Raw genomic sequence first — 19,974 nt, forward strand, 5'->3', positions numbered from 1 at the left:
CTATTTTTTATTATTAATTAATTTTAAATATTTTAAAATTATTATTAAAAATCATTAAATTTAAAAATATAAGCTTTGTTGCTTTAAGCCCTTTCAAAATATTTCACTAATATTTCACATACTTCACCCAGTTCAAACCTGCTGTACCACATTTTAAGAACCATTTCTTTTGGACGCAATTTATTGACACCTTAAGGTGTTTTATCTTTCCAACTCTGAATTGTCTCAGCGCGATATCACACTTCTCCGGACAAACAGTTGAAGGCAGCAGCGGCAGCAGCAGCCAGCACCTAGAAATAAAAAAACCTAACGCGATAAACAAACTACACGCGTGCGAACGCGACTGAGACCGGCAAGTGAACAGTTCCAGCCAGTGTGTTCCCTCTAAGCTCACTACCACCCTGCTACATACCGCACAATCGGTCGCGCTATTCAGTAACACACGGAACAGATACCTACCTACACTATAATAACGGCGGTCAGCGCGAAACCGTGTAAGGAACCGTGTGCTCAAACAACGAGCTCCTCTCCACCGCGCTCAAGTAACATGTTGACTCCTCTCCCGTTGTTTTTGTTGTTTTTCGAGCGTATCTCGCTAATGGCAGTTGTATGATAAGAAAATTTTTCAGCTAATTCAGTGTTCAACGTTTACGTCTGCGTCTGGAAATATTTGTGGTGTTTGCTGTTTTTTGTTCATCCAAGTGAAAAACGTGAATATAAATCTTGCTAGTGAAAATGAATCGTTCGAAGAACAAAACACAGCGAAAATCCGGTCCCAAAGCGACAAAAGGAAAAGGTGGCAACCTTGTTCCTACGGAAAGTAATCAATCGGGTGCAAAACCATTCGAGCCATCCCAAAGTAAACCAACTTTACGGGGTAACAAAAATGATAAATTCAAAGACGTACATGCGAAGGTTGATTCAGGTCGTCATTCCGACCCAAAACAAGCAGCGACCAAGAAAGTTGAAATTTCTGAGCCTCCACCCAAGCTCGAACGTGCCAATAGTTTTTCCTTAACCCGCAAACTATCACAAATCTACAACAAACTCAGTGGGAGTCGTGAATGTTTAGCCACCCCCAGCGAGGGGGCAGCTCAACCATATCAGTTTACTCGCAGTTTAAGCCTTTCGTCAATACAACTTAAGAAAAACTACCGGAAAAGCCTTAATGAGTCAAATCTTAGTAGAGTTCACGAAGATGCAATTCTAGAGCATACAGAAAGCAATGAGGAAACGGAAAACCATTCCCCTCCAACCCCAATCGAACCGCCAAAATTGGAACGATCAAACAGCATACTAGCCTCGTTTCGTCGAAAACTCAGTTTTCGTTCCGACAAAAAGCCAAAACTTCCGGCTAAATGGAATACTTCCTTGCAAAATCTTCGCCAGGAAGATTTCATGGTTAGTTATGACGATTTGAGCTTTGTAGACTATGACCAGTTCAACCAATATGAGGCTCACTTGGAACGGAAATTAAGTATTAGCCAGCGGGACTTATCGTTGACTCAGCCTTCGATAACGCAACGACCGCCAGCCACCGAACACCCCATTGTGGAAGCTGCCAATCCTCCCGTTATCCGACGGAGGCAGAAAACCGATCATGATCTTCGTCGAAAGATGTTGGTACGGAAAAGTTTCGATCTTGATTGTAACTTTGACCTCGATAAGAACCTGTATCGTAACAGTATCGACGATGAAAAACTTAAGTTCCTTAGTAAAGTGAATCGAAAATCGTTTCGTTGGAGTGCCGACGTGGAACGTGACGTAGATGCGCTTAATTTGGACAGTCTGGATCAACTGCCAGTGAGTGGAGTGAAACGAGCCTCCGAAGAGGCTGCGCAATCTATATCAGCCGAGAAGGTAATTGATGTGTGTGACAGTGGCATGATTGATGAAGAAGAAAGTTTGAAATGTGAAAATCTGAAGAACAAGCGGTATAGTGTAAGTGTAGGATACGTGAGCCGCAGTGAAAGTTTGAAGCGATCGAGATCTTGGAACGATGCAGTGGAGTATCTATTGGAATCCAAAAAGCCCAGTGAACAGGTAAGAAGCAAAGGTATTTCTTAACTTTTATGGCCCAACACAGTAACAAGAAGGTTAGCAAATAATTTATACTCAAAGCGTCCGCTCGATAAGAGTGGAATGTTATCGATTCAGCTTTACGAAATTAATTGTTGGTCATGTTTACACTTAGAAAGAATTGTGCACGTTGTATGCACGCTTACCATAACGCATACTTTTGATTCCAAAGGGTGGTTATATTTAAAATGCTGAATACTTGTCACATAAGAAATTTAATGTACCCTCTTTTAATTTTAACTTTATTTTTAACATTGTTTAAAAATTGGGTTAATGATAAATAATACTAAATTCGTATCATTCCTGTTTAAAAATACTCCGATTTTGTTCAAATTTGGTGTATTCGTTCATTTTCGAAAAATTTTAGTCTTTTTTTTTATTTCGCTTGTAGGATGCCGTTTTCTGAGTTAGAGTCTCAATATTTTTTCAGATTTAAATACAAGTTGTAAGGTAAAACAAGGCTAAAAATTGTTTTATACGACATTTTAGTAAAAAAAACTTGATCGTCGTTCGATGTACTGACCTTTTCAACCTGAAGAACAGATATCGCTGCTTGAAAACAAAGGTATAGAATTAACAGTTCGATTATAGTACAAAATTTTTGAGTGAAATTGGAAAAGTCAGATACGTAATATATTCTATTGAAATAATTTTTTTCGTTTTCCTTTTTCCTTACTATGTAATCTCACAAAATAGAAAGAATTTATAAATTATTCTTCCAAAATACTTGAGAAATAGGGGTTATTGGTGCAAAATAAGCAACTTATCGTCATTTTCGGGCATTGAGACTATCACCAATCGATTTCTTCTGATTTTTTACAAAAGAAAAGTCACTTTATGGGGTATCCCTTAAAACCAGCAATAACAAAAAGTTTCAATTTTTTCGGTTCATTTTGCCTCTCGTGCATTGTTAAGGTATGATCAACAAACTTTCATTCTGCAAACTCAATTTTAATAGAGTTTAGTTTAGTTTTGGCGCATCACATTTTAGGCAATGAATTGAATTATTACTCTTTAAAAAATGTCTCTGAAATCTGTCTTTAGTCGACGAATCTCCATTTCCAACAGTTTTGTCGACGTATCTCGATTTACAAATTTCAACGTTTCGGTTCGGAATTTTACGTGTTTAAAAAGGCATCGAATTCTTTTGGCCAGTGAATTGAGGACTTCGAATTTTTCCAAATATTTATTCGCCTGCGTTCGCATATAACTGTCCAACTGGTAGGGCGTTTCTTAAGCATACAATACTCGCGTAACTTTTCAAAAGGTCCATTTACCAATGAGATATTTTCTTCTCTGTTCTCTTGAGCATATTACAGAGATACAAAAGCACATAAAACTCGATTTTACCTCTATTAACGCATGAACTATTAATCAGTGTTAGTAAGAATCGGTTGCTTGCCAAAAAAAACTTTGTTTCATAATTTTGATTGTTTTTGTAATTTTAAGATAGGTTTTAAGTTTTGCGATGCGAAAACTAGGAAGCGAACGCTAGAAAGATACGATATTCAAAATTTGCAACGGGAACGTTTGTTTTCGTTCGTTCGCTGCGGTGTTTCATTTGATGTTGCTTTTTAGTAAACAAATGAATGTAAATCTTATCTTTCGCTTCTTCAAAATACCCCGGAAACATTATAACAGTTTACATAACATAGAATTCGCAGCTTCAAACACTAATGGCAGATGGAACAGCCGTTGTGATAAGAGCGTATAAAATTGTCAAAATATCTTTGTCTCCGGAATATCTGGAGGAATTAAGTGACAGCAACGACAGTTTTATGGACCCAAATTTTATGTTACAACCTTTCCGTTACGTGTTGGTAGACAATCATCTGCGATGACAGCATTCAAACTGCATACTATGCGTCTAGTGCAAAGATGGTCTCCAACCCAAATGTTTCGATATCTATCATAAAACATAACATGTAATACTCTTAGTCTTTCATTTAATCTTTATTAATACTCAAAACCACCCAAAAAAATCCCAAGTTTGATTTAACAGTAAAAAAGTATGAAGTATTTATATGCATAATAATCAAGGTATGCAAAAACAGTATACCCTTAACGCCCAGCGTTGCGTTTTCGCAACGTAGCGTTGCGGGACTCAGGGTCAAAATTAAAAATACATGTCAGCGGCTTTTTCTTAGTTGACATAAAAGAAAATTTTTCTGAAAGTTTCAACTTTCTATCCCTGCTGGGAAAAGTGTGGGGCTTAATGGGTTAAGTGCTCGACAAGGGTACCCGGGTACCCGCAAATTGAAACGCTTGTAACTTTGGCAATAATTGACCGATTTGCACCATCTTACCACCTAAAGATTAGGGAACTTATTCACTTCCAGTGGGGTTGCAACAAAACCGGAAGTGGTTCATCTGGTTCCCGGAAATCTAGTATTCCGAGGATGTGTTCCCGAATTAAAGCACTTTTTATGATATTGGATGTAAGCATAGTAATATGGGTATCATAAATTCTTCAAATTACTCCGAAAGGTCATTTTTCATAGTTTTAAAATAGTATAATGGTTTATCCTCGGAATGGCCATTCTGGAACAAGTTCCAGAACAAGGTGGTAAAATGGTTCAAATCGGTCAAATATTGCCAAAGTTACAAGCGTTTCAATTTACGGGTACCCGGGTACCCTTGTCGAGCACTTAAAGGGTAAAAAATTTCGAAGCCCTCCCTATCCTCCCCCTTAAGTGCTACATGAAAACTTTATAAAAAGTTGTAATTTAGCTAGTTTTAAGATGTCACAGAGTTTCAGTATCCTGGGTCGAAGAAAACATTAGAATTTCTTATTTTGAAATCTGATAAGGTACCCGGGTACCCTAAGGTAAGGTACCCCGGGTAGGTAGTATAATATGCCCCCCTTAAGAATAAAAGGATATATCTCAAACAGGCTTCTCAAGAATAACGTTACAATTACGAATATATGTTACTTTTTGAGCTGAAAGTCAATTGTAACTGTTTACTTCCTTTGATATTGTGGAATAAAAATGCTAGAAATTATTTAAAAACGGTGTCTAAAATTTGGGTTTCTCGTTTGTGCGGGCAATATGCCCCAGCTGCAGTATAATACGCTCCACATAAACATAAAATAAACCTAGTTTCGGTCTCCTGCGATAACTTTTCTTTTTTTGCGTGGGGCATATTATACTGCAGCTGAGGCATATTGCCCCACATAGTTAAGTAACTTGGCATTTGGGCGCGGTAGATAAAATATTCGTAGCACTTTATTTATTTATTTATTTACTAGCTGACCCGACAAACTTCGTATTGCCACAAATTAACCTGTGTTGTACATAAATCATGAATCTCGGATGATCTTTGCCACAATCTCGAGTTTTGCAAGCCCCCCAGCGCTTCCGACGGCGGGTCACCGGCAACACTCGCGATCGTCTCGTCCTGAATGATCTAGTGTACCTATAGATAGTTTTTGTGGTCTTGTATTGACTAATGTTTTATGGAAAAGTCTCGAATTTCTCGAGTTCGATTAGCTTTTGAGTTTCGCAAAAATTTCTGTTTTATTTGTATGAGAGTCCATATCCCCCTACCACAGGGGTGAGAGGTCTCTAACTATCGTAAAATAAATTCAAGACTCCAAAATCTTCCACATGCCAAATTTGGTTCCATTTGCTTGATTAGTTCTCGAGTTATGAGCAAATTTGTTTTTCATTTGTATAGGAGCCCCCCCCCCTCTTAAAGTGGGGAAATCCATCGAAAATATACCATAGAAAATATTCTTGCCTACAAAAGCACTCACATGATAAATTTGGTTCCATTTGCTTGATTAGTTCTAGAGTTATGAAGAAATTTGTATTTCGTTTGTATGAGAGCCCCCCTCTTAAAAAGGTAAGGGGTCCTAATTCATCATAGAAAAAATGGTTGCCTCCAAAAACACCCACATGCCAAATATGGTTCCATTTGCTTGATTAGTTCTCGAATTATGAGGATTTGTATTTCATTTGTGTAGAAGCACACCCTCTTAAAGTTGGGAGGGGTCCTAATTCACCATAGAAAATATTTTTGCCTTCTAAAACTTTCACATACCAAATTTGGTTCCATTTGCTTGATTAGTTCTCGAGTTATGAGGAAATTTGTATGGAAGCCCCCCTTTTAAAGAGAAGAGGAGTTATAATTCCCCTTATAAAGAGGGGAGGGGTCTCAATTTACCATAGAAAAAATTTTTGTCTCCAAAAACACCCACGTGCCAAATTTGATTCCATTTGCTTGATTAGTTCTCAAGTTATGAGGAAATTTGTATTTCGTTTGTATAGGAGCCCCCCCTCTTAAAGTGGGGATGGGTTCTAATTCACCATAAAAAATATTCATGCCCTAGAAAACTTTCACATGCCAAATTTGGTTCCATTTGCTTGATTAATTCTCGAGTTATGAGGAAATTTGCATTTCATTTGTATAGGAGCCCCCCTTCCTAAAGTGGAGAGGGGTCCCAATTCATCATAGAAAAAAATTTTGTCTCCAAAAACACCCACGTGCCAAATTTTGTTCCATTTGCTTGATTAGTTCTGAAGTTATGAGGAAATTTGTATTTCGTTTGTATAGGAGCCCCCCCTCTTAAAGTTGAGAGGGTTCCTAATTCACCATAGAAAATATTCTTGCCCTCGAAAACTTTCACATGCCAAATTTGGTTCCATTTGCTTGATTAGTTCTCGAGTTATGAGGAAATTTGTATGGAAGCCCCCCCTTTTAAAGCGAAGAGGAGTTATAATTCCCCTTATAAAGAGGGGAGGGGTCTCAATTTACCATAGAATAAATTCTTGTCACCGAAAACACCCACATGCCAAATTTTGTTCTATTTGCTTGATTAGTTGTCGAGTTATGCAGAAATTTGTGTTTCATTTGTATGGGAGCCCCCCCTCTTAGTGGGGGGAGGGGTTTCTAACCATCACTAAAACCTTTCCTGGCCCCAAAATACCTCTACATGCATATTTTCATGCCGATTGGTTCAGTAGTTTTCGATTCTATAAGGAACATACGGACAGACAGACAGACAGAAATCCTTCTTTATAGGTATAGATTTATTTATTTAATTTCAACATTATTTATTTCATTCTACATTACTAACTGAGGCTAATAGTGGTAATAGACTGTTACGCATATCTATTTATCAGTATTTATAGCCAAATTTGTAATAGGGCATATTGCACCATCGCAGGTGGGGCATATTGGTCGCATTCAACATGTTGGGAAAAATAATAAATAATTACATAAACTAAGCGTTTTTCACCTGATTTTCGCCCGAGATAATGTTTTAGAACTTCACTTCACGCCATCGATTCGCAACAACCTTATATTTATAGATTTTAACCAAAAGGGTGCTTACGGAAACGACGCAAAAAATTACATCAGAAGCTGTTAGAAGACAAATTTATTTTTCTTTTGGTTTGACAGCTAGTGACAACTACTCTCAAACTTGCAGAGTAGGCTGGTTTTATCGTATTTTAGGGTTTCTCGTTAGTTTTGCATTTTAATTTATGCTAGTTTGCGAATAAACAAACTAGGGCGTATTGCCCACCTGGGGCACATTATACACATGCCCCCTAACGGTTAACTGCCTCGATGGCATCATCTCGATGGCGAATTCGACAATTGTTTCTTGTTTTAGTACCACTGAGTGAAACTCATTTATTCAAAGGCATTTAACAAAGACATATTATTGTACCTTGCAGCAATTTTATGAGTCCCACGCAAATACGTTTTTTAATGATAATTATCCTGTACTTACTAAATACACTGAAACTATGCTTGTCAAGCAAGGAGGGGTGCAGTGGGGAGGCAATAACGAAAAACTGATGGTTCAAATTGCTAAATTGCAAACATGTGTGATAAACGCAGAAAATAACCACGCTAATAATTTTCGCGTGGGACTGTAAATTGGTGGAAACTCCGCAATATATCCGTGGTTTTTAAATTCAACTAGAATCGTTGATAAACTTTTTTATTAGTTAGATCTATTTAAACTATGCACTATTTGAACTATTACTGAAAGATTATTCTGTGCGAATTGTCATTCGAAATTCATTGGTGGAACTGGCACTAGTTTGTAATGGGGAGCTACAGCTCCGGCATTTTTTTGTCGATATAGTTATTAAAATGAAACGAATATTTTTCACGGTACCGTGGGCTCCCGTTCGTTTGACCATTTTTAATCTGAACACTTTTTAATTTGACCCTCGTTGGTTTGCACGACGTGCAAATTAAAAATGGTTCAAATGTCATTTTCAACATGACATCATTTGTTTATGCAAACAATGCACATAAACACGATTCGTTTGTACTGACCTAGCGTGTTTAATCGGTTTCACATTTCGTTTTCCTAGCGATTAAGAGAGAAATCCGATCGGAAAATGCAATATTCGCACTTGCAACTGCCAACTAAAACAAACCACCAAAATAATAACAAAGAGCAGGGCGGCCAGTTCACACAGGTTTCAGCATATTTCGGGTTACCAGTTGTTCAAATTAAAAAGTAACCCCGTTAGTTTGCATGAGGAATCGTTCAAACGAACGGGGGTCCACTGTATATGCCAAGCGACAAAGCCGCCCTCCTTAGTTAATCGTTATGTGTACGGGAAACTTAACACCCATAAGTGTTCGGATGGGTACCCGGGTACCCACCCAATGAAATGCTTCTAACTTTATCAATTCTTGACCGATTTTGTCTGTGAAAATTTGTCTATTTTTAGAGTGCGAGACATACCAAGCTTGAGACCACGTCTGGTTTCCGTAAATCCAGATCTCCGGGACCATGTTCCAGATCCCAGACAAATTTGTACAATTGTCAATAAAACCACACAATATTGGTATCAAAATTCACGAAATCACTCCAAGAGTCTATTTTCATCCATTTTGAGCCCATTCAACGAGTTGTCTTCGGAATGGCCACTCCGCAGCAGCTTCCTGTGGAGCCTTATGAGACCATTAACATGTTTGGATAGAAACCCTAGCAATATGTATATCAAAATTTGTGAAATTACTCCAGAACTTGAGTTTTAACCATTTTGAGTTCATTTGATGATATGTCACCAGAATGACCATTTCGGAGCAGGTTCCTGTGGGGCCCTATGAAACCATTAACATGTTTGGATAGAAACCCTAGCAATATGTATGTCAAACTTCATGAAATCACTCCAGGAGTTGATTTTTATCCATTTTCAGTGCATTTGGCGAGTTGTCCCCGGAATGGCCACTCCGGAGCAGATTCCCGTGAGACCCTATGCGGTCACTAGCATGTTTGGATAGAAACCCTGGCAATATGTATGTCAAAATTCATGAAATTCCTCCAGGAATGGATTTTTATCCGTTTTAGGTCGATTTAACGAGTTGTGCACTTCGGAGTAGATTTCCGTGGGGCCCTATATGACCACAAACATGTTTGGGCAGAAACCCCAGCAATATGTATGTCAAAAATCGTGAAATCACTCCAAGAGTCGATTTTTATCTGTTTTGCATTCCGAAGACAGCTCGTTGAATGGACTCAAAATGGATAAACATCAACACCTGGAGTGATTTCATGAATTCTGATACCAATATTGTGTGGTTTTATTGACAATTGTGCAAATTTGTCTTGGATCTGGAACATGGTCCCGGAAATCCGGATTTACGGAAACCAGACATGGTCTCAAGCTTGGAATGTCTCGCACTCTAAAAATAGACAAATTTACCAATCTTTTGACGGTTCAAGATCCAAAATCGGCCAAGAATTTATAAAGTTAAAAGCATTTCATTTCGGTGGCTACCCGGGTACCCATCCGAACACTTATGGGGTAAAAAAATTCGAAGCCCCCCCATTCGACCCCCCTCCCCTGCTGCTACAGGCGGTCTGATGATGGCAAATGGTTTATTTCCATTAGTTAGGAGCATTCTATGAGTTTTAGCCGGCTGAGTTGAGCTAAACCTTGTTTTTCTGAGCAATAAAGTATGAAAAGGTACCCGGATACCCTGCCGAACACATAACGGTTAAACATTCGGGAATTACGCGTGCGTGCCCAGGGAACCAATAAGCGTTACTAATACCATTCAAATGCAAGACAATAAGCATTTAATTCACCTAAAGGCTTTTTAAAAACTACGTTGGCAAAATATACAGCTGCTTTACTGTTAACCCTCTTATAGTGCTATCAAAGCCTATTTGCGGCTATGTAATTACCGACAAGAAGTATTTGAATACAATTGTGGTTACCAATTTATTGCAGTAAGCCAATCAAAAAGCTAATAAACAGCTACGTGCAGTATAAAATGCCAAATATGCTAATAAGCGACAGATTTAATGCTAAGGTCTTAGTTATCTCGGTACCTTCTTCTGTAGAGCTAGGTGCTACGACCCTCAAAGATGCATGGAGCAGGATACACTCGATCGCCATTGAGCAGAATATCAACTGACGATAGAGAGGAGAAAAATAACTTGAAAAAACTATCTAAGCATTGCCACTGGGGAGAATTCGGCCAAGTATCGACGAGCGCGAAATAAGTTGACCACGATGCTGAAGAGGAAGAAAGGCCAGAAAGGCGACAGCGATCGTGAAGAGCTAGAACAAATATTACGGGCTGATGAGATGCACAAGTGCTATGCAAAGGTGAACCAATTTCGTAAAGGATACACACCGATGTCTGATGTGTTTATAGACGAGGAGAAAAACCTGGTCACAAACAAGCGTAAGGTGGTCGATTGGTGAGAGAAGTTCCACGGTGGAACTTCCACCAGCCGAGAACCGGGGTAGCTCTTGCCGTATCAAGAATTCCTCTCCACTGTACTCGATCACGGACTACTCGTCGCCAATTCGTTGCGCGTCTCGATACACGCAAGTCGGTTTCAACCTGGTCAAGCCATCTAGCACTTTGGGACTCTCTATTCCTGGTGCTGGTGGGGTTCTTGAAGAGAACGGCTTTCACTGCATAGTTAACCGGCACTGCATACTTGCGACGTGGCCGACCCACCGTAGTCGCCTTTCGCCAGTTGTACGATGGTAATCTCTCCGAGTAGTGCCTGCAACTCGTGGTTCATACGCCTACGCCACTCTTCGCTATCCATTTGTGTTCCACCAAAAATAGCCTGCAATACCTTTCGTTCAAATACGGCAAGTGCACGTATGTCTTCGGTAAGCAAAATCTCAAGTCCGTAGAGGACTACCGGCGGCGGCGTATGCTCCTTGATCGAAGCGTCTTGGCAAGGGTATTATTGTTAGCGGTGACCAGTGATCCAAAATATACGAATTCATCAACCACATCCAGTTCATGGCCATCAATGGTCACTGTCCGTGGGAGGCAAACGTTGGTTTCTCTGGAGCCTCTTCCTATCATATATTTGGGTTTCGGCACATTGATTTGTAACCTTATCTTCCTCCGTTTTTAGTCTGGTGTAGGTTGCCTCCGCCGTCCCAAGGTTTCTAGTAATGATGTCGAGGTCGTCTGCGAAAGTTAGGAGTTGGCTACTGTTGCTGAAGATCGTACATCTCGTTTCGATGCTCGCTCGCTGGATCACACCTTCAATAGCGATATTGAATAACATACAGGACAGTCCATCCCTTTGCCGGAACCTTCTGCGCGATTCGAAAGAACTCGATATTGTCCCCGGAACGGGCAGGTAGCACATCACTCACTTCAGGGTAGCTTTAATCCTGCAAATTGTTCCGGCCCCTCACGATCTCTGTCCTTCTTTTTGTGCTGTTACCTCTTGAGCATCGTGGTTAAGTCATTCCGCACTTGTTGATACTTGGCCAACTTCTTTCTCGTGGATATGCTTAGATAGTTTTTCCAAGCTCTTTTTCCCTCCCTATCCCTTGTTGGCATTCTCCGTCAAACCAACCATTTCGTGCGCTCGAGGTATCCTCACCCGGCACTGCGGATGCGGCCTTGTTGACGGCCGAGCGTATCATGCTCCATCCGTTTTCGATGGTCGAAGCATCTAGCCCCACAGCTCCACAGGAAGGCAGAGCTTCATCCAGTACTCGCGCGTAGTTTTCGACAACTCGCGGGTTGTTTAACTGCCGAATGTTTAACCGAGGAGGGCGGCTTTGTTGGTAGTTTTGAACGCACGTGTACTGCTACTAGGTAACGATCCGAGTCGATATCCGCATCCCGTAGAGAGCGTACATTGGTGATGTTCAAGAAAAACCGGCCCTCGATGAGAATATGGTCGATTTGGATCAAGGTTCGTTGGACAGGTGATCTGCAAGTGGCTTTGTGGATATCTGTGAGGGGAAAGAAAGTGCTTTCGATCACCAAGCCTCGGGAAGCAGCAAAGTTGATGTATCGCTGGTCGTTATCGTTCGTGTCGGAGTGCAGGATATGGGCCCGATCATCGGTCTACGCATTGCTTTCCTGCTGACCTGGGCGTTCATATCCTCGATGACGATCTTGATGTCCCGTCGTGAGCAGCTGTCGTACGTTGACTCCAGCTGCTCATAGAACGGTGCCTTATCGTCGCCAGGTCGTTCTTCGTATGGACAATGCACGTTTATGATGGTGTAGTCGTAAAAACAGCCTTTTATCGTAAACATGCACATTCTCTCGTTGATCGCTTTCCAGACCATTACGCGATCCTGCATTTTGCCAATCACTACAAACCCCGTTCCCAGCTCGTTGGTCGCTCCACCGCTCTAGTAAAATCAGGCTTGGCTGCCACGGATCCTCCACACCTTGTCGCCTTTACGACAGACCTCCAGCAGTGCCTCGATGCCAAACTTTCAGGGTTAAAACCTATTCAAGCAGCACCCTGTCGCCACCAACGAAATTTAGCGATCTGCAGTTCCAGGTACCAAGTTTCCATTCCATGTCCTTATTTCGTCACCTTCAGTATGAAGAATGTTCCGAGTAGAATCTTTTAGTATTTTGGACTTAAATAGGTAGCCTTACTAGGGCCTACGCTACCGAGTTTCGTGATGAGGCTGCCATCTTACAGTATCGAGGCAACACTGCGCCTGCTTCCCTGTTGATATACGGACCTTACTTTCCACCGGGTTGGTTATCTCCTCTAAGACTGCTCGTATTCCAGCTGGTACCACCTGGAGGTAGGGATAGGAGTTGCTGGAGGCTAAGGACCACTATGGCGTCTGTTTTACGTATTATCCAATCATTTACCAACGAAACTCGCAATACTTGTTACATTGAGTAAAATGTATACTTTTTAAATAGGTACGACGGGTGAAAACCCCAAAAAATGAACTTCTGTCGTTGGTGTTGGTGATTGCTTCATCTCGATGACTCAGCAACTCGATGACAGTTCTAGTGTGCGTCATACTTACAATTTTTGGTGTCCCGAGCAAAATTTAACTTTATAATACTTTTATGATAGATGTTGCATGCAAGTTATTTTTGAACTATTTTTGAATCATACTTTGCTAATCTTAATTCTACTTTAAAGTTAATTTTAAACCAATTTTGATCGAGAACAGAAGGCAACAAACAAACGACTTAACATATAACAAAACAATTTAAATAAATAACGCTTATGTTCGGGAACACCAACTTCGGGCTACTGTTCATAGAATAAACATGCAATCACGGAGAATTGACGTTTATTCTATATTCAAACATTTACTGACAATATTTACAACAAAAATCACAATGTTTCACAGGGCTTAATTGAAGCTAGCCCAGCGACCAAAACGTATTGTGATCCTCATAGTAGATCACATGTGTAAGGTACCAAGGAAACTACTTTCAGGGTAATTAAATTGATAACATAACAATTTTTTCCTAGGTCAAAGGTCGAATTTTTTTCTGACTTCGTAGTTGGGCAAATTCATCAATAACGAAAGTTATCGTACAGTGCCCATATATTCTGGTATTCTACAAAACAGTCAAAATTATGATAAATTCAAATGTTAGGTAAAGCGATTATAATGCAAAGTAACGCGTGTTTTTATTTTATCTATCTAATAGAAAAATAATAGATCTTCTTATAATTTTACCATCGAGAAAGCTAAACATCTCAGTGAAAACTTTACGTCCGGTGGAATAATAACCAATAATTTATTTCAAATCGGATGAATAAATACGAACTAGCATAACGTAAACCTATTTTATTGTTACAATGTAAAATAATTATGGAAAGTTTTTGAATTATGATTCATTTCATGGGTTTCATGAAGTTGCTTGTTACCAGTCTGTACAATTGTAATGCCAGTTGCTATGGATTGTTGTAAGCAATATGAATATTTGCATATTTTGTTGCTTGTAGTTAACATTGAGTCATTTCACTGCTTGCATTCAAATATTGATTAGTTATGTATAATACTAATGAAAATTGTCGTTACTTGCTACTTGTATAAACATTTAAGTGATTATTGCCGATAAGCAACTTCAGCTTACACTCGAAAAATATATAACGCCGATTATCTTAAGTAAAACGTATGAATTATGACAGTTTTTCCTCTTGTTTGTACACCTACGAACTTGCGGTTTATTTTACTTATACAATGCCTTTCTGGGGCAGCATCATGATAGACGGTAATAATTCAAGCTTACAATCTAGTGGTATAATAAAGTCGATGGAGGGGTATCCTACTTCAATTAGTATTTGCTGTTCTCATGCTTGGCATAGTGAATAAATGCCAGCACCGAATCGGCCAGGTAGAGCGCACCGGAGACGACGCAAAGTGAACCAAGAGCGAGGCCGGCCTGCAAAGGAAAGATATAGCATAAATGATGCGCAATGAAATGGACAAAGTTTAATTGACAAAACGGTCTCCCTGTGGCTCGGTAGAAATTTTCAAGAAGCATAAGTCCCAATTAAAAGGGACAGAGACTTTCGAATATATTAATATCTACAACATTCAGATGAGTAGCGGTCTTAAAACTTACCGTTCGTTCCGGGGAAATGTGCTGGAAATCGTACTCCGACAGGTAGCCGTGCCAGTAGTGGAGGGCAGTTCCACCGACAGCAACCCACATGAAGGTACCGACGACGTTCATTATCGTATCCGACAGTTCACGCTTCAACTTGGTCGTTCCGAAGGCAAACGTAATTAGCTGAACCGAGGTGTAAATGAAGTAACCGACAAACACTCCGGAGGCCACAATCTCCGCGTCGGGACTTTTCTCCTCGTTAAGGTTCCACGTGCCGCCCACACCGAGGAAGTCACCGCCATAACCGGTACGGTACAGGATGAGGATGACGATGTTCAAAACCTGTGGGATTACAACATTTCTGATTTAAACTCCAGTAAATTTGATGACATTATTTTGGTTTTCGTTGATGTATTCGCTGATGGATAAAACGAACGGTATTCGTTGAATTTTTCAAACTATTTTTCACTCGTGTAAACGTCTAAGCACAGAGTAAACAACAATGATTCATCGTGACGACATCTGCCCCCGATGCGCACCTGCAGCTTGATGCCTGACTGATGAAGCCGTGTACGTGCTTTCAGCCCGACAAGCTACATTCTGGTACAAGATAAATATTTCAAACCCTTCCATGCTTCCATCACTGTTTCGTTTTATCTCATCTTGAGATAAGCTCACCCTGATGGCATGAGAAACAAATTATAGGTTGCAACTGGATTGATTTCTCTTCTGCATATTGGAGAAAAAACATGACAAATGTTTTTTGAATGTTGTTGCTCGGTTGCTTGATCAACAAATAGATAGATGTTAAATATTTCTTCAGTTCTAAACAGTCGCACCTTTAATAAAATATTTATGTTTTCTGCAATGCATGAGGCTTTTAGTAATTCCTTGGAAAAGGAAAGTATATGCTTCAGAGGGTGTCAAAATCGTCAGTAAATTGATGAAACTAAAAACAAATTACATTGATTACACACTAACTAATCTGAATTTTACAGTTTGACAAAGTTATTACAAGATGCTCTTAGTTTTAATGCACGTTTCCTTAAATCCCATAATTAAGTTTGTTAAGCAACTGTTTTGCAGAACTTATTTACATATTTTAAACTGACTTACATTGGGAAACTTATTATGGCATCTGAAACCTATTTTCCTAGCTTATCAATCAAGCAATTGGATTCGCTTATTATGCTGTTGTATTATTTACTTTGGTCATTTACATTTATTTATAAGTAGAATTTTCGGAAATTAATACAATTTAATATTCAAAAGTTGAAAAGTTTTGCAAAATAAACTCGAAAAATATTAGTAATTTCTTTTGCAGTTTTATCTGGGACGTTTCACAAGGGGTTGTACATTTGTGTAACGAATGAGTAATTGATTTCCCAGCAAAACGTTATCAAAATATAACTTTACTCACTACCAATACACGGCCAGTGGCTCAATAATTACGGCCTTGTTATCAGCGTAGCATAAATCAACATTGCTCAAGTCCAATTCACCAAGACCAACGCAGACACCTGTAAAGTTGCCGATTACTATCTAGGTGTGGTCACAAGTATGCAAGCTAACGGTAAACCTGTGAAACGTTTGTAGCCTTGTTTGTCACGGTTTTTGCAATAATTATGAAACATGTTCATATAATCAAATGACAATGAACGTAGAGCTGCATTCTATTAAAACAGTTTTTTTCATACTAGCTAAAAGCATTGGCTTGAACACGCTTTTCTGCACAATACTAAATCCAAGAAGATGCTATCTAATAGCTTTTCCTCTTGACTTTTCCATTAAACTTGATTTTTTCTGTCAGTTCACTTTTCAATGACGATTAGTTCTAGAATGCAATTTACTACACTCTAGTTAAAGATGAGTACCATTTTTCTGATTAAGCTTGCTGGTTAATTGGAAATTAGTCGGTAGACATTTCAGTACCTACTACACAGCACAAATGATTTCACAACTTTGGATTGTAAATGTGTGCTTCACTGATATTAGAGTGTACGAAACCCTACCAAGCGGAAAGCACTATTCCTAGCGAGAACCGATGCTCGTAGCTGTAAATTTAGGCTAGAATGGCGACCTACTGTCTCGTGCCTTGTTTTATCCAGACCAGGCACGGTTGCTAGTCCTGCACGCACCAGCAGCAGGATGCACACAAGCCATTCACGGCTTCCGTTTTGCTCTTACCAGTTTGAAAACTTTAATGAATATTGATCCGATCGTCTCCGCCGACACCATTTTGTCCGTTCGTTATCTCTTCAGGTTCTAAAAATGTAGCTCCGATTCGGGCGATTTCAAACCAAACGACTTCCCACCTGAGGAAAAGTTATAGAAAAACTACTGTCTTAACTGCGCGTTTTCCGTTTCACTGTTTCACGAGGAACGGTGATAATTAAGGATTATGCGAAAATGATTGATTTACCCTCACTGCGAGGAACTCAACAGTCACTGTTCGCTCCGCTGAACGATGAAATCACTTCTACTTGAATATCATATTTCGGCAGGTGCCCGAGGCGCGGAAATAAAGTTCTTCTTATCTGTTCGCACACCGTCTCACTACGGTTATCTATCTGCTATGGGCAGGTGAAGTCAATATGGCCGACAATCAGCCAGAGCGCAATGATATGCGATAAGATAACGCGCCTTCGCGGTCTCCCCGAAGGAAAAGAGCTACGTTTTCACCGCTAGACATTGCCCGAGTTAAACATGCTTGCCTGTTTGATTGGACGCGACAGGTAAAGTAGTAGAACTATGTGTTAGTGTTTTTATGTGGAACCGATGATTATGCACTGTGCTATTTTGTTAAGCGACAAGTCATTGAAACTACTGAGAATTATGAAATGTCTCTATATAGGTATGTAGTGGAATGTTCATAACTTTTTTTTCATACCGTTAAATAGCCGTTTTTCTTCAACCCCTGTCAAGCCAAGGAAATATTTTCGAATGAAAAATATTTCATCAAAGCAGATTCATCCCGCATTTCAACATGTCAATCGAATGGAAAAAGATCCCACTAGACCAGTCACTTTTTTATCCAATCATCCTCACAAATCGTCCCCTTGAATAGCGTGACAAAGCAACATTTTCTGTTCGAATTTACCAAGGTTTCAATACCTTCTTTCCAACCTCTCAGCAGCAGGTTAGATTCCGTCATCACATAATATATTTTATATTTTGAAGCTCTGTCACCCGCCGCGTAGAGGCTGAATAGATTTTGTGGTATAAATTTTATAATCAGCACCATCAAGAATGCTCTTAGCACTGTTGTATAAACTGATCGTAATAAATTTCTTGTCAATCTTATACCTCAATATAAATTGTCGTTTAAATTTCATCTTATAGTAAATCGACACTATAGCCGACTATGTATAGTCAGCTCGAAAGGTAACAGATTTGATGGAAATCGTAGGAATTGAAGAGTCAAATATTCATATATTAACGCATTAAAAAAAATAACAAGTCTCAAAAAACTACTTACATTACATCATTTTTTATCACTTTGATTTGTTTCTTATTTTTCCTGTTATTATTTTTTCCAAGGAGCGGGGAAAAGCGCACAGGAGTAAACCTCTTTTAGGTTATAGACCAACCGCCACCGTCAGGGGTTGTGGCTCGCTGGTACCCATGTACCTTTGAACCGCTTGAGGCGCTGGACAAAAGGAGACTGCATAACCCTCTTAGTAAGGTAGCGATATATCTGGTTGGGTTATTTATAGAGACAAATTGTGGCTCTTCCTCCGTTTACTGTAGAAACCACCGACCGAGAAGTTTTAATCTAACTTGCTTTTACTATCAGGACGACGACACCATGCAGGTCCTCACGACTTTCAAGGTACTGCGCGTGACGCTGTTGGTCTGTCAGCATGTTAGCTGCGATTCTCAGCGCGAGTTTTCAAGAAAATGCTCCGTTCTTATGAAATAGACCAACCTCGTGTTTTTAGTCTTGACCTTGAACTCAAACATAACTATTAATCAAACATTCTATTAATATTTTTTCAAGGTCAAGACTAAAACCAAGTTTTATCACGTTCGTATAGTGGTTTTCATGACCAATTTCATAAAACCGCTAATAAAACTATGAGCTCCACCAGAACTTTCTGATGACCGCTTTAAAACTGCTTTCTGACCAAGAGGCCCACTCTTAAGAATGTTTTCATAACCTCTATGAGAAACAGGTTATAAGCTCAACTAGTCGTATCACGCTCTGCTTAAAGCAGCAATAAAACCGATTAGGCTTTCGCTGCTTAACAGTCACTGCCATAATCTAATAAAGCTTTTCGCTTTTTGCTCTGGTAAAAGCTAAATCAATTCGTCAGTTTTGTCAACTTTAAAATGGTTCGAAGTGAAAATTTGCTTGTGGGGGTTTATGGGGCAAGGGAAGGTTCTTATGATGGTTAGAGGCCCCTCCCCCCACTAAGAGGGGGAGCTCCCATACAAATGAAACAAAATTTCTGCATAACTCGAGAACTAAACAAGCAAATGAAACAAAATTCAGCATGTGAGTGTTTTTGGAGACAAGAATTTTTTCGAGAACTTGTTAATCAAATGGAATCATATTTGGTATGTGGGTGTTTTTGGAGGCTTGAATTTTTTCTATGATGAATTACGATCCCTTACCTTTTTAGGAGGGGGGGGGGGGGGGCTCCGATACAAATGAAATACAAATTTTTTCATAACTCGAGAACTAATCAAGCAAATGGAACAAAATATGACATGTGGGTATTTTTGGAGACAAGGATGTTTTCTGTGGTGAATTGAAACCTCTTCCCGCTTCAGGAGGGGGCTCCTATACAAATGAAATACAAATTTCTTTATAACTCGAGAACTAATTAATCAAATGTAACTAGTGATGTCCGATTACTTCTCGATTAATCGAACTAATCGATTATCCGCTAAAATAACCGATTAATTTTTAATCGATTGCTTTATGTTCCGATTATTAGATAATCGATTAAATGGCCGATCGATTATGCCGGATTATTTAAAATTTTATTGTTTGACAATTTCTAACAAACTTAATTATTACAGTGGCAGGCGCTTACCTTCTAAATTAACCACACGCAATCAGCCAGTTCGTTGGTTTCGAGGTAC

At 39.5% G+C, this 19,974-nt stretch overlaps 2 protein-coding genes across 3 annotated transcripts in view; one reads left to right on the forward strand and one right to left on the reverse strand.

Moving 5' to 3' along the window:
- Positions 1–539: 539 nt before the first annotated feature.
- LOC128734271 (pleckstrin homology domain-containing family G member 5) overlaps positions 540–19,974 on the forward strand; it is a 226,673-nt gene continuing 207,238 nt past the window's right edge. For both annotated transcript variants that reach the window (XM_053828357.1, XM_053828358.1), the window contains exon 1: positions 540–2,043. In XM_053828357.1, the coding sequence (XP_053684332.1) occupies positions 736–2,043 (1,308 nt within the window). In that variant the 5' untranslated portion in view covers positions 540–735. The remainder of the gene's footprint in view (positions 2,044–19,974) is intronic.
- LOC128734273 (protein snakeskin) lies at positions 14,608–17,121 on the reverse strand. Its single transcript, XM_053828359.1, has 3 exons — positions 17,071–17,121; positions 14,899–15,225; positions 14,608–14,715 (listed from the first exon to the last, which is right to left on the reverse strand). Exons 1-3 carry the CDS (start codon positions 17,119–17,121, stop codon positions 14,608–14,610), a joined length of 486 nt encoding a protein of 161 aa, XP_053684334.1.

Source organism: Sabethes cyaneus, chromosome 2, assembly GCF_943734655.1.
Source record: "Sabethes cyaneus chromosome 2, idSabCyanKW18_F2, whole genome shotgun sequence".
Taxonomy (NCBI): domain Eukaryota; kingdom Metazoa; phylum Arthropoda; class Insecta; order Diptera; family Culicidae; genus Sabethes; species Sabethes cyaneus.